The sequence below is a fragment of the Pyrus communis genome, chromosome 2 (genome assembly GCF_041283825.1).
Source record: "Pyrus communis isolate YQ-2024b chromosome 2, ASM4128382v1, whole genome shotgun sequence".
NCBI lineage: Eukaryota > Viridiplantae > Streptophyta > Magnoliopsida > Rosales > Rosaceae > Pyrus > Pyrus communis.
In genome coordinates, this window is record NC_142566.1 from 2995542 (window position 1) to 3011173 (window position 15632).

At 37.5% G+C, this 15632-nt stretch overlaps 2 protein-coding genes across 2 annotated transcripts; both read right to left on the bottom strand.

The window, feature by feature from the left end:
• Positions 1–1210: 1210 nt before the first annotated feature.
• On the bottom strand, positions 1211–3056 carry LOC137748033 (uncharacterized). The gene is made up of 4 exons (XM_068488138.2): positions 2704–3056; positions 2522–2599; positions 2041–2172; positions 1211–1672 (listed from the first exon to the last, which is right to left on the bottom strand). The coding sequence occupies exons 1-4, from the start codon at positions 2768–2770 to the stop codon at positions 1287–1289; spliced, it is 663 nt and encodes a 220-aa protein (XP_068344239.1). The 5' UTR covers positions 2771–3056; the 3' UTR covers positions 1211–1286.
• A 3714-nt stretch (positions 3057–6770) lies between these two features.
• Positions 6771–7925, bottom strand: LOC137746624 (strigolactones hydrolase CXE15-like). The gene has a single exon (XM_068486632.2). It carries the CDS (start codon positions 7910–7912, stop codon positions 6896–6898), a length of 1017 nt encoding a protein of 338 aa, XP_068342733.1. The 5' UTR covers positions 7913–7925; the 3' UTR covers positions 6771–6895.
• Positions 7926–15632: the final 7707 nt, after the last annotated feature.

The window sequence follows — 15632 nt, forward strand, 5'->3', positions numbered from 1 at the left end:
TGATTATGTACTACATTACAACTTCTTCCTAATCATGTAAAATGCATAATTTGGAAATATTTAAGGCAGACGCTTGGTCTTGTTCATCAAGATTTAGTGAACTTGGAAAGAAATATACTAAATTATTCAACAAAAACATAAATCTTTGTGTTCTCTAATCGAAGTTTGACGTCAAACAATTTCATCTACTTCATTGAACTCTTGAGGCACCACTAGGGATGACAATTCTAACTGTTAAACTGGATAACCGTGGATAACCGCCCGAATAGATTGGATTTGGTATGAAAATTCGGGTTTATTTTGGGTATGGGGAAAAATCGTGAATATTATTCGGTTATGGTTTTGGATATGGTTATAGGGGTCCCCAATCCATATCCATACCCGAATCCAAACCGAATAATATATAATATAATTATATGCATATATATGTCTATTCATTAATCACTGAATCCATTATCTTGAGAATACAAAAATTGCATTGTGTGAGTTGCATTTTGTGGCAAAGTTCAAAAGTTTTGATATGAATAAAAACCTATGAGTATTTAATAGTATTTATGCGAGATATCTAAGTTCAACCAATATTATCAATGTTTAGATTTAATTTTTATGTTCTACAAGATCCATTAATTAAATCATTTTATACTTCAAATATTTAATGACGAAATTAATATTTACTAAATTATCATACGTCAATTGGGCGAATATATTTTTTGTATTAACGAAAATAGATATAACCGTTAACCGATAGGAAATCCGTTATCCGGTGAGTATGATTATAGATAATACCCGATGGTTAATATACGGTTATGAATATGGTTAATTTTTGTGATTATGGGGATGGATATAACATTTTCGTTTCCAAACCAATCCGTTGCCATCCCTAGGCACCACATTGCCGGATCATGATTCATGAAGGTAAAAAAAATATGCATTGTTTTCTTGCATATGATTACAGGTTTTGCTTTATTAGGACATTTCATGTACACTATTGGCCGATCGTCAAACTCAAACTCAAACTCAGTTTCTGTCTTGTCATGGTTCCATTGCCTTTTTGCCTTCTCATATGATGAGCCCTCTTCCAACAAAAGAAACGCGACAGACGTGGTGTTCGAAACATCTCTTAGCTTATTACCACACCTCAAACAGTGGGCGGTGAGAACATTTTCATATTTTCTGAAATATTTATCAAAATGTATAGGATTCAAGAGACTGTAAGTTGATAAGTTTAGATTAAAACCAGAATAATAATGTATAAGAAACAGTGAGAAATATACATAAAGTTGTGTCTAACTAATATAAATGGTAGACCGCTTGGCCAGTACCAACCATCTCTGTTCTTTTTGCTTCCTGGGGCAGCCTTCTTCAATTATCCAAGTTTCTTCTTTCTTGGGACTGAAGTTTGCTTCTTCTTTCTTGGGGCAGTCTTCAGTCTGGTGCTTGCCAACAGCACGACAAGTCCCACAATCATTCACAAGAACAATTCCGATCCATTCGTCGTCATCAGGGTCCGAGTGTCCACCCTCTTTCTCACAATACCTACAGACTATTCTACCGCCAGGGCCAACTACTGCGTTCCTTGGGACAAAGTACTGGTATGGGCAGGTGTTACCCCAGTGACCCCGTCTTGAACAAATACCACATATCATGTAAACAAGGGCAGGATCATGAGAGCCTGCACAAACTTTAGGATTAGTGTCAAGCATGTAATCTGACTTCAACACAGTCAACATTTTTAAGTAACTATCACATGACAAACCAAATTAATAAAGGATTGTCCGAGTACTTCAACACACCAAGTCAATCTGCTACTTCAACCCGTAGTCCCCTATAAATGACACGAAAACGTCATAGAGGACCAATTATGAGTTTGCATCCCCGCCCTTCCCCTCCATTAATTTGGGTATTTTACTAATATGATAAACACAAACAAAAAATCAACGGGTGCACATGAAACCAAACCCCTTAAAAAAACACAAATGACTAGAAAACGCAAAATGAATAAAAAATAAAGTATCCGAGGAGGAGAAAACAAAAACATACCATCATTATCTGGGCAGTCCTGAGTCTTGTGGCCAACAGTACGACAAATTCTACAATACAAACAATTGGGCAGCTCTTTGACGAGATAAAGCCATTGTCCATGTTTTGGCTTCCAACTGACTTTACGTACCACTGTTAAATAGATAGATACACATACAGTTGAGAGAGAGATAAAATGATATAGATTCACCCAGGTAAATTAAAGGGTTAAATAGCTTTTTATTCGTTTCCGTATGCCAAATGGATTGGGATAATAAAGGAATTTGAAAGAGTTTGGTGTTCAATCAGAAATTTAAACCACACAAATTTGGGTGCAATGTTAGGTGTGTCCAGAAAGATATTGATTTGCGAGGATTTTAAAATTCACTCCCATTCCATCAAAATCCAGCCTCTAAAATCCTCTAAAATCGAATCGAAAAGCAAGAAAGGAAGCATAATAAATCAGTACAAGTGGTAGTCTGTTTGGGGAGGGGGCGCTTACAATAATCCCAGTTTTCTTTATCTTCAGGAGATCTTCGTGCCAGTCTTTGCGCCATTATCTTACTCGTCTTCTCTCTAGCTGTTAAACGAACAAACATACATACAAAATTTAGCCCACAAAGTCTATCACAAAACCCATCGCAAATTGTAAATAAAAAATGGAAGGCATCTTAAATACCATACCAGCCATTTGGGCTTCATAGCTATCCTCGAGGACGTAATACACCCAGGGCAGATCTTCGCCATCCATTAGCGTCTCTTCTTCTTCGTCGAACCAGTGCCAATGGAGTCTGCCCTGAATCGTCAGCTCGTCTTAATTCGATGGAGGCGGGATCTGCTCCTGATCCTCGCTCTGGCTGAATTCTGGATTCTGAATCTGGATTACGTTACATGGTGGTGGGTATGCGACGGATGGTTCGCCCATAGCTGGAGCTTAGAGGGAGAGAGAAGGAGATTGCGATGGTAAGGGAGAGGTTGAGGGATAGGGTTTGGCCATTACGTAAGAGTCTGGAAGTCTGGAAATAGCCAACGGGATGCTCTCCGGATCTTTTTGGATGGATAGGTTACGTGAATCGTGTCTTTTATCGTATATTATACAATTAATTTTTGTCAATTTAGTTTTTGAATTATTATTTCAGTAAAAATTAGATTTCTGAATTATTTTTTCGGTAAAATAAATTCCTAAATTAATTAAAAATTGCTAATTTCATCCATACTATTATATTCAAAGTTATTTTATCTAATATTTTGTAACTTAAGTCGCTTGACACACTTTAGAATGCAATACCATTTTTTTTCTCACTTATAAGCCCTTAACATTTCATATAGGTTGCAAATCTAATGTCTAATTTACCCTCCAGAGTTAACTTCATGCACTATTTATATATGTCAAATTACCAATCTACCCTCCAATGGATGTCACATGCAAGTAATGTGACTTAAACTGACGGAGAATTGAATATAGTAGCTTCAAATATAATATTAGGGATGTAATTAGCAGATTTTTATAATTCAATTAATTTTTCTAAAAAAATAGTTTAGGAACCTAATTTTCACTCAGGTGATAATTCAGAGATTAAATGAGCAATTCATCCTTTTTTATTTTCACTTTTCTATTATTCTTTTTTGTCGAGTATTTTATGTAGGTGAATTCGATATCAAATTAGGTTGTTCATTGTATGGCTTAGCTGAGTTTTCCCCTCACCTTAGTGTAAACATACTCAAAAAAAAAAAAAAAAAAAATTATGTAAGGTCTTCACAATTCGATTGTGTGATTGTTTATGTTCCAGGACTGGAAGTTTGTGATAATAGGGACCAGGAAGGACTCTCGAAGTTATGCGCATACGAAGCAAAAAGGCGTGTACATTGGGAAGTTAGGAATTAAATTTGAAAGTGGTCATTTATCATAGTAGTGGAAAGAAATTGAGTCCATGCATGATGGTGTAAGTTTAAACCCCGTCAACTAATCTAAAATCTAATGATTCTAATATAACAAAATCTATTATTTGACAAAAAAAAAAAAAAAAGTTGGGATAAATCCATGTATATAAACCTCCTGCGTGGGCAGTTCCAACCATCTCTGTTCCATGCTTCCTGGGGCAGTCTTCTTTCTTGGGACTGAAGTTTGTTTCTTCTTTCTTGGGGCAGTCTTCCGGTGGATTCTCCCTGTTCCCTCTTTTTTGGGGCAGTTTTCAGTCCTGTGCTTGCCAACAGCACCACAAGTCCCACAATCTTTCACAAGAGCAACTCCGATCCATTCGTCGTCATCAGGGTCCGAGTGGCCACCCTCTTTCTCACAACACCTACAAACTAGTCTACCACCAGGGCCAACTACTGCGTTCCTTGGGACATAGTGCCTGTACGGGCAGCCCCACTAACCTGTCTTGAACAAATACCACATATCATGTACACAAGGGCAGGATCATGAAAGCCTGCACAAACTCGCGCGTTAATGTCAAGCAAGTAATAAAAGTCAACATGTTTTAAGTAACTATCACATGAAGTACCAAATTGATGGGGGATTGTACTTCAACACACAAAGTCAATCTCCTACTTCAACCCCTTGTCTCCTATGAATGACGCGAAAACATTAGTGGACCAAGCATGGGGGGAGCCACATGGAGGCCAGGTGAGGCCTAAGTCTATCCTGAAATTTTACTAATATATATTTATTGTCTGCTAAGTTTGGCAATATAGAGCTTGTATTACATTGGTCAATTCATTTTGACAGTTCCACCATCCCATGGATTTGAAAGTTGTTGTCAACAACTTTTGTTTTGCTTTTTAAACAAAACCTTATAATTAGCTTTTTGTTTCACCATATATAGATCAGGTCCGTATAAGACAAGTTCTATACAAGTTAAAGTAAAATTCAATTAATTATGTTGAAATTAATATCTCATGGTAATAGTTTAAAGTTATGACCTTACTTTTTGTTCGAATCTTGCTTTTTTTTTTTTTTTTTTAATTTATTTATTAAAGCTCGTAAGAAAGTTCTGTTTTATGATATAATGATCAGTACTTTTCATAAAAGTTTTGAAGCTCCATCACTCTTGTTTCATAAGTTTTCCATGCCAATAAAAACAAAAAGCTTAAAACTTTATCCAATTAATTATTTGTTATATTTGGTCTAATTTCTTTTATATGTCTTAAAGGCCCATCCTGAGAAGGATTTCTAGCTCTGCAATTGGGACCAATTATGAGTTGAACATCCACCCTTCCCCTCCAATAATTTGGGTATTTTACTAAACAAAAGGCCTTAAGTTAATAAGGTTCTCCGCTTTGCGAGAGTCAAAGTAGGAACGTTTATTGTACACAGTCTTACTCTTGCTTTGCAAAAATGTTGTTTCCAGACTTTAACCGGCGACCTATTGGTCACGAAAGAGCAACATTTCTATTGCATAAATATTAATATAACCTTTCCCCAAGTTTCCTATAAATGACACGAAAATGTCACAGTGAGTTCAATGCCCGCCTTTCCCCTCCATTAATTTCAGTATTTTACTAATACCTGAAAAACACAAAACAAAAATATAACGGGGGCACACGAAACCCAACCCCTTTTAACACAAGGATGAACACATCAATGACTGGATAACACAAGGTGAATAAAAGGATGATCCGAGGGGAAGAAAACAAAAACATGCCATTATTATCTGGCAGTCCTGAGTCTCGTGGTCAGCAGTATTACAAATTCTACACCGCATCAAACTGGGCAGCTCTTTGACGAGACAAAGACATTGTCCATGTTTTGGCTTCCAACTGACTCGCCTTGGCACTGTTAAATGATAGATACACACACAGTTATAAAACGATATAGATTCATTCAGGTAAATAAAAGGGTTAAATAACTTTGTGATCCCTGCATACATATTAGTCTCCGTAAGCTAATTGGGTTGGAATATTAATTAAGCACAAATAGTAGTCTGTTTGGGGGAGGGAGGGACTTACAACAACCATACATTTGTGTATCTTCGGGAGTTGTTTGGGGGAGTGGGGACTTACAATAACCCCACGTTTGTCGCAGCAAGTCAAAGCCATGAAATAATTTTAAGCATATGATAGCTGTGATAGCGATCCGTAGATATAGATATGAAAATTGGTATAAATTTAAAATTTAATTTTATACTAAGACCCATTTAAAATATTGTTCACATATATTGTTTATAATTACAGTGAGTGTATTTCGATTTTGCCCTCTAAATTTGCGTTATTACATTTATGCCACTGACCATTTATCCTTTTTGACATCTGGGTTCACACTAGCCCTTTTTACCCTCAGTTCTTCTTTCCTGGTCGACTTAACCTGCAACTAACATCATCAAGCTACTATCTTCAGAAAACCCTCAACTCCTCATCACCTTCGTACTCGCCGAAGAGTGGCACGGTTTCATCGAATCCGACCCATAACCGGACAACACCCGATTACCTACCAAACCCAATGTCAAACCCTCCGATCACGGTCGCGTGAATATTGTGGGGGGCCTCGGAAAATATAATAGATAATGAAACTTGGCACAAAAGAAAATCTAAAATTGTATAGGGGCATCTAATAATGTGTTGAAAATAAAATATGGAGAAAGATAGAATAGAGAGAGATGAGAAAGATAATGAGAGGAGAAATTAGCGCATCATTTTTCATCTCAATAGAGTATTCTTAGAATTTACATAGAAAAAGTCTTAACTAGTAACATATTACGTATACTAACCCGGAGATAAAATAATATTTTACAACATAAAATGCTTTATGAAAACATCATTTGATAAATATAGGTAAAAGTCCATTCAAACACAAAAGTGAGAATCATGAACATATATATGGCTAATTTTACTAAAGATATTCGCAGTCTGAAACAATCAAAAGGGTCAAAGTCCTTCAATCGTAGTGGTTCTTGATAAACTGTTTGATCCCTGCAATCAGACGCTCAGTTTCTGCGGCTGTGTCCGGGTCCGTGTCGACGGCAATCTTGTTCAGATAAAAGCTATGACTCACCCCCTCGTTGATTAGAAGCTCCACATCCTTGTCGGCCTTCTTCATGGCCTCAAAGTACTCCATTTCCGTGTCTACCATCAAGTCCTTGGAAGCAACGCAGAGAAGGAACGGCGGTAGCTTCAGAATATCCAACAGTGCGGCCTCGGGACCCATCGGACAAGTTATGGGATGGTTCTTGGTGGACCCCACTGGAAGGGCCAACCCTAAGAACTTGTCCACCATATCTAGGGTAAGGAAAGGTGACTGAGGTTGCTCCAACTCCGACTTGCTCCGCTCCACTCGTACGAAACCGGGGTGGATTAAAATCCCGCCGGCAATTCTTAAGGGACTCAGATCCGCAGTGCCCGCTTGAGCCGCCAAGTGGTGGACTATGTTCCCTCCGGTGCTATCCCCAATAAGGAACACACGGTTAAAGTCTGCATGGCTGAGGAGTGGCTCCTTTTGCTCGCCTCGAGCCAATGACCGGAGCCAAAGGAGAGCGGAATAGCCATCATCAATGGCAGCCGGGAGACGGTGCTCCGGTGAGAGCCTCTGATAGACAGACGCTACAATGGCATTCGTGGAGCGAGATAGTTTAGTGTATATGTGATAGTACATGCACCAATCAGCTTGACTCATGCAAAAGCCACCACCGTGGAAATGGAGGAGTATTGGTAGCTTGGTGTCGTCATCCTCCGGCTTTCTCTTCGGTAAATATAGTCGGACGCGAAGTCCAGATGATTTATCGGCCACAACATCTTTTGTGGAAACTCCGTCGACAAATTCATCATGGGGCGCCACAGGCTCCACCATGAACTGGACCTCAGGAGGTCCAGTCCACCTACGGTCGACTGAACCATCGTCAAAGACTCTTAGCCAGCCAGACACCTCCTCGACTAGCCTTCTATTTTCAGTGACCATGGTGATGGTAATATGGCAACTAGTTTAATTTACTCAAGAAATAAAAAGGTTGGAATGTGAGAGAGCTCGGATTAAACAACCAGTTTATATAGGGATATGTCATAGGTGTGACCCCAAATGATAAGAAGGCTTATAAACTAAATCGTATTAACTTGACACCAGTTGTCACTCTTTTTAAAAAAATAAAAAATAAAAAATATTACTTAATTAGTTGAACATAGTCATTTAGTACGGATTTGGATCCTCTCCTAAGCTAATGGAAAGGATCCTCCTCATCAATCATTCTTGGCCATTGGATTTTTATCCAACGGCTACAATCATTATAACTTTAAAGGGACCCCCCTGTTTGTAGCCGTTGGATAAAAATCCAACGGCCAAGGATGATTGATGAGGAGAATCCTCTCCATTAGCTTAGGAGAGGATCCAAGTCCATTTAGTACTATAGTCTGGAGTGGATAATTGGTTGACCATGTGATGCAAGGTTGACGTCAGCCATGTGAAGGGTTTATTTATTTATTTATTTATTTTTTATTTTTTTTTGTGCCAGGCGCGTGGAAAACACGCATGTGTGGGGGCTTGCATTTCTGACAAGGGTGCACTCAGCAGGGGCACTAATGGATTCTGGATAGGGGGCAACGTGGATCATTCTAGGCAGTTGGATCCAACGGCTATTTTTTTGGGCTGTTGAATTTCCAACGGTAAAAAAATTTGAAATCTAGCCCCAATGGCTAGATGACGCGGCACAGTCTGGGTACTGTTTGATTTCTAATCAATGGTCCAAGTTTTTCGGATTAAAAAAAATGAAAAAATGTTTCCATTGGCCACGTGTCAAAATCTGAGTTGTTGGATTTCAAATTTTTTGTAGTCCAATGGTCCAGAGTAATTAAGTTAATAAAAATTATTAAAAAATTAAAAAAATATATAAATACCTAACCATTATCGTCAACCTTACACTGCATTGGAATATTTTCAAATGAGTAATGCTAGGGAGACCAAATTTTTTAAACCAAATTTGTAAATTAAATGATGTGGTTGTAGATGATTGGATTATTAATTAAGCGTCGATTAACGTGCTTATTTCTTATTAGTGACACATTATTTAGTTTGCTATTTGGTTTAAAAAATTTGGTCTCCCTAGCATTACTCTTTTCAAATGCTTTCAACTAATCTTTCTCTCAAAGTTTTCACATACTTATGCTTGCAAATAAACTTAAAAATCTATCTACAAAATTGTGTTTTAATAATACATGGTGTGATGAGATTGGTTAAAAATCTTATTCAAAATTAAAAATAAATTATTTTTATTATTTTAAAATTTTAATATATGAAGGATAGTATTCACTTGAGGGGATTGAATTGCCTATCGTCTAGAGGCCCTTTAGGGGTGAAACTGCTCTTATGTTCAATCGTTTGGCGAATCTGAGTTGACACCGATGGACTTGCTCTGGCAAATCTGCTTCTGCTATGTTCAATCTTCTTCTTCTCCAACCGAAGTTTTTATTCGTCTTTCTTCGTGGCTTAATTTTTAATTTTTCTGCCGTTTGGAATTTCTGGGTTTTATCCATGACCAAGAATGTGGATATTTTTAATGCAGACACCAATCTCCATGCAAATTTTATGTTTTTTTTTCATGTGCATCCGAATGCTACATTTTGAAGAGTGGATTTCACTCAATCGGGATCCATGTTTCCTGGAAATTAAAAAGGTTTCGGATTTGGAGCTTGGATTGTAGTGTTCTTCAGTAAGAGGTGGGGTTTACTAGATTGGAAAGTTCATCAATGGGGTTTACTGGTGGGAAAGATGATGTAGAAAGGAAGACCACGACCTGGGTTTTCTTTTTTTCTTCCTTTAATTTTTTTTTTTAATTTTGTCCGAGCAATGAACGAAAAGGGATAGCAATATAAAAATTTCTTATCCGGTACAGTATAAAATATTGTATTAAATAATTGATTTTCAGCCTGATATTGCTTAAAACTCCAACTAATTCAATTAGTGCTATCAGGTAACAAATTATTAAATTCAACTAAAACAGTCAATATAATGCCATCAAAGCCTGTTACATAATTATTGTGTTTTGCCCGCATATAATAAGGCGTGTTTTTGCAAATGATTAGAAAATAGAAATGAGGAGAACGTGGCAATAGTTTAAACTTTCGGAGTAGTATTAAACATTTTTCAGTACAGATTTGCCAAATCACCAACCCAGACAAAGACATATGACCCAGAAAAAGTTGAAGGACATTCAGCATGTGGCCACGAGTTACATGACATTTAGCATGGCAATGATGGTGGGCTGCTGCCACTTGTGCTGGTTGTGCATGGTGGACCGATGTCTTCCGTTAAAAATTAGAAGGGCAAAGCTACGGCCAAAATGTACGTGTGAACAGAACTCTTCAAATTTTAGTGATTTATCGGTCTGTTACACTATCAAGTTAATTGCTAATTTTTCTGAAGCACATGGAGGTGAATCATTTGCTTAAACGAATTTTTGGATTGATGCTAATTTTATTTAAACAACTAGAATGGCAACATTGTATGAGATGTGGCTATCAAAGTCACTCCTTTAAAAACTTCTACTTTTTATGAGGCAAGTGATGGTGAACTCTTGCACGTAAAAATCTTAAGGGGTTGGTTGATATCAAAAATTTTAATTAAATTTTATAAACTTGACCCTAAAAACTACTAAGCCTACGTGGCGCGCAGACCGAGTAATTAATAAGCTAGCTATGTCATTCAGTTGTGTGTGGGACGTGCTAACTCGTCGGCCGAGCTCGGCCGACGAGTGGAATGTGCTGATGCCGCATTGGGCACGCTGTTGACTTCTTGATCTTGCGACTGCGGCTTAGAAAGGAACACGTCTTGGCCTTCGAGTTCTAAAGCCTGAAGACAAGGCTGCTAGTTTTGCGAAGTTCAATATCAAATTCGGCTTTCAATGTGCCAAATGTAGTAACCTATAACACCTCACTTTGCCTAGAAGGCTGATGAGATGACCTCTACCAACAAGGACTCGAAAATCGATGTCGAATGAGACTTGGATAAATAACCTGTCTGTCTCGAAACAATATTGTTTATCCAAACTAAAGGTGCTCATCGATCGGCTGATTCGACGGCTCCAGTGCTGTTTATCCAAACTGTAGATGTCGCTGGTTGCCTTCATAGTACTGTTTATCCAAACTGAAGATGTGTTGGCGGAAAAAGAAAATAAAAATCTCGAGATGTTTGAGAGGTTTCGCGTAGAACGAGAGTTTGCACATGGCAGTTGTGTTGAATTAGAGGGGGCTATTCCGTTGCCACTGCCTCTGTATTTATAGAACTAACTTAGCCCAAAATCCTTCCGTCACCATCAATCACCACAAATAATAATTACGCAAAGATGATGATTATCCAATGAGAGTCAACGTCTTTGGTGCTAACCACGCATTTCAGCCAAAACCACGTAACAAATCATGTCATGGCATGCCAATTCCGCCCTGGCATATCAAGCTTTATCCACATAATATTCACTTCATTTGGCAGCCTTGAGTTTGCTAATAATTATCCCATGCATGCTTCACAATGGCTTACTTCACGTAATTAATCTTTCAAGTTGGACTCCATCTTGGTTACCAACTGATGCCACCACGTGCTAGGACTCTTCTCATAATGCATGATGATCAATCCCCACGTTGAATGCTAAGAATCCCAAACTAAATTGAACTGTTCTGCTTGCTTCGATATAGTTTGCGTCACATTTACCTAACATTACTAAAATAAAAAATCTGTTCCAGTTGTAGTTGATGGCGTAGTAATCAAACAATTGATATTTGATAGGTTCATCTAGTTAAATAAGAAGCTTTAGCCGACAGCAAATAAGATGGATTAATTGACCATTGGTGGTAACTGAGGACGGCTTAGTAATCATTCAAATTTGTTTGTTTACCAATAGGAAGGCTCCTTTGATCTTTTAAAAGGTAAGAAGTGGCCAAGAAAGGTCGGACAGGTTGTGTTTTACGTTGATTCATTTTCATTGTGTGTTTGGTTTAAAATAACATCCATATGTTTACATATTCTTATTTTATATGAATGACGTTAATATATGTATATATCTATACGCGCGCGCGCGTGCGCGCGTTTTTGTTTATCAGAATCTCCTTGTGAAAAGCTATTAAACATTACTAAGAATTGTAAAAGTGTTAATTTGTCGTATAATACTTGATTGGTTATATGTATGTATGTATAAGTGTTTATGTTTGTAAAATCTCGTTCCTGGATTTCACTGTTATAATCTACGTATTTGTATTATTGAGATTTTGTATTATTTTTCGAGAATTTATATTAATTTATTTGAATTTATATTTCAATTAAACTAGTTACGAAGAGTGAAGTTTGGAAAATTATTATTTACTCGTTGACCTTTTGAGGTCACAAGTAGCGTTTTCGAGTAGATCTCGAAACTACGAACGCATAGGCGAAAACCGTTTGCAAGTCCGAATTTTAACGGTATAGTTATAGACGTTTGAAGTTGCGAAACTTTAGGTTGTGGAAATTATTATTTAATTTCCACTTTGAGGGTAAAGGGCCCAAATATAATTGGGTTATGGGAACCGGCTATTAGGAGTCAAAAAAAAAAAGAAAAAGGGGGACAATCCAATGATTAAAGGAGGAGAAAGGACCAGTAGGGGGGACATTTCGTTCCCCCATTTCTTGAACTCGTGTACACCACTAGCCATTTTTCAAAAACCGGCCAACTTCAGGCCAATTTCTACTATTTCTCAACTGATTTTCTTATCTCCTTAACCTGCAACCTGCTCAACTACCTTCCTCCTTCCATCTCTACCAAAAATCAAGGGTTTTTAAGGTCTAATTCGGGTAGAACTCCACCGGAGAACCCGGGGGTTCTCGACTATGATTCGTCCTTCCAGTCAACATCACCATTCACCATCACCCTTAATCAACTTCTCTTGGACCCAGGAACAAAACCCAATCAGTTGTAGGGGCGTTGGAATATCGAGGAAGTCGAATAAAAGAAGACCCATCTTAGGGTTTCCAGTAGGTTTGAGTGAATTTGGGGTTCTTCCCGGTCGAATTGGACTTTGGCCCAGGTATGAAAGTTGTTCCTCTCATTGAATTCTACTAGCCTGTAAAAATTGGAAAATTTTAAAATAGTTAAATTTTTTCGGCGAGTCGGAGCGCATGACCAATGTGTCTATATTGGTTAGATAGTGACTTGAATATATGAGATATGTTTATTATCTTAATTTCTTATATTAGTATCAATTGTGAATATGAATTGGTCTTATAAATATGATTTCTATTGAAATGTGATTTTTATATATTTAGCCATAGACCTATGCTTATTAAATAGGTTTCGGCTTGTGCACTGATGATGTTGTGATATATATGTGTTTAATTATCCTTTTAATAATGTGATTGATAATTATGATGAATGTTATGACAATTATGGGATTTAAATATTGTTTGATAATTATTTGGATATGATTGCCAACTGAATACCTATTTGAACTTGGCATTACTACGTAGCATGAGATGGAGATGGAAGTCAGGAGATGAGTTAGGTACTTTATTAGGTTTTTAGTAAAAATAGTAATTAAGGGAATTCCTTGTGTTGTGCTTCATATGACTAGATGCTGGTTGATATGTGGAATCGATAGCTTGTATGCGCATAATTATGTTTAATGTGTGATGATGAGATTGCACCATGTAGTAGTGGTACATGGATGGTCCTACTTGGTATATCCGCGATGGGGGACCATATGTATTCAAGGGTGATCATGCTTGGTATATCCGCGATGGGTGATCACTCCTGCACAATGAGTTTATGCCTATGGTCCTGCTTGGTATATCCGCGATGAGGGACCATACACATTCTAGAGGTGATGATGATTGGTTGTACATGGTACATTTTATAGGCGATCATATTTGGTTTGGTTCCATTAAGTGGTCCAGAACCTGAGGTTGTTGAATTTCGTGGAGTGGCCTAAAATCCCATTATTTGGAGAAGTAGGCTTGGCCTAATTGTGTCACTCTAGCCTTAGTTTTATATATATTTGTGTCAATGGTTTCGAGAGTCTTGTGAATTGAGTTAGAAAAGATGTTGGACGTCTGAGTGAATCCCTCGGGATTTCTATGATTTGATTATGATTTCATAAGGTATGAATTTAGAAGATATGGGAATGATTGTTATTACTTTGATCAAATTAATTAATTAATGCGGCTAGATAATAGTTTTGTGTTCGTCGGCTCTTAAATATGATGTGTGTTGTGAATTGCGATATCATGATGAGACATAATGATTTATATGTTGGATGGGAGAGAAATAATGTTTTCATGGGGATTGGTTATGTAGCCTGAGTCCAGGAATTACATGTTGTCAGGTTATAATAAATGATTGAGGAATACTATGCTTTTCTGCTTGAACTTAGTGGAATAAATGTCTGATTTTGTGATAAGTGAACTACGAGTGGCTTGATCCCTATTGAGGGTACATAGGCAATCTAATGAGAATGTTATATACAGCCATAAGGTAAACAAAAATTTTCTTTGCAATTTGATTCTCGAATTGTGATTTGCCATATCCCGGAGACGGGGTATATGAGATATACGAGTATTTGGTGACGTCATGTGTCGATCTTGGACGTATGTCGGGATCGGGACGTGACAACTTTAATGGTATTAGAGCAAATGATCCTACTCTATGATATGCAACCTTCTCGAGTCTTGTTGGCATGAATTACGATATGCATTGTGGTTTTCACAATTTTTATGCATAAAGATGCATTCATGTGATATATGTAGATATATATATATATATATATATATATATATATATATATATATATATGGGAATTATGATTTGCATGTTGACAATATCCAAAGGTTGTTAGAATTGTTACCAAAATTAGTTAGTTAAATAGCTTATGCTGCAAGCTAGTCATGATGGCTATATAAACTGTATTCTCAGAGTTGTAAATATCAATTTAGTACCAATGTAATCAATTACTTTCTCTCTCTCTCTCTCTCTCTCTCTCACATTCCCTTCTCTCTTTTCTTCTTCGATACATGCTCTCTCTGCATCTCTATGTTTTCTGCATTTCTGTTAACATGGTATCATCGCCATGGGTGATCGTTTGATTTCTGCTGCAGTATTTCTAAAAGATTGTTGATCTCTGAGAAATGTCAGTGTTTTGGAAAAGGTTTTCGTGCTTGTCTATGAAAGTTTCTTGGGAAAGGAAGATCAGTGCACGCCTGGTGTTTGCTATTTTGTCTCATGTGTTGTTGCTCTGTTTGTGTGGGATGATTTTCTGTTCTTGGTGAAGATTCTTGGTGCTCGAATCTGGGTTTTTCAACAGGGAAAAGATCTATGCAGTCTAGCTGTTTGATGGGTCGCCCTTGAATGCCACCCATCTTTTCTCTTTCAAGATGCCATCGACCTCTTCCTTTCTGGCGAAGTAACGGTTGCCAACTTTGTCCATTCCCACTATAGTCCGATTGGTGAAGAACCCAGCAACCTTCTGAAAAAGCTTCAACATTTCTCTCCCCCAATCCAATTAAATTTCAAAAAGGATTCAATGACACATTACCACCATCCTTTTCGATGCCCAAGAATTGCAATCCAAAGTTTGCTCTGTTTCTACGGAGGTTTTGGATTTGAGTTTGTTATGTGTTCTGCTACTAAATTCTGCACTCTATTTGTTTGCTTAAATGCCGCAGTGAAAATTTG

Coding starts and splice junctions, on each gene's coding strand:
- LOC137746624 (XM_068486632.2), bottom strand. CDS start 7,912: ATGGTCACTGAAAATAGAAGGCTAGTCGAGGAGGTGTCTGGCTGGCTA.
- LOC137748033 (XM_068488138.2), bottom strand. CDS start 2,770: ATGGATGGCGAAGATCTGCCCTGGGTGTATTACGTCCTCGAGGATAGC. Junction 2,600..2,703: donor CTATGAAGCCCAAATGGCTG/GTATGGTATTTA, acceptor TTCGTTTAACAG/CTAGAGAGAAGACGAGTAAG. Junction 1,673..2,040: donor GGACTGCCCAGATAATGATG/GTATGTTTTTGT, acceptor AAGTTTGTGCAG/GCTCTCATGATCCTGCCCTT.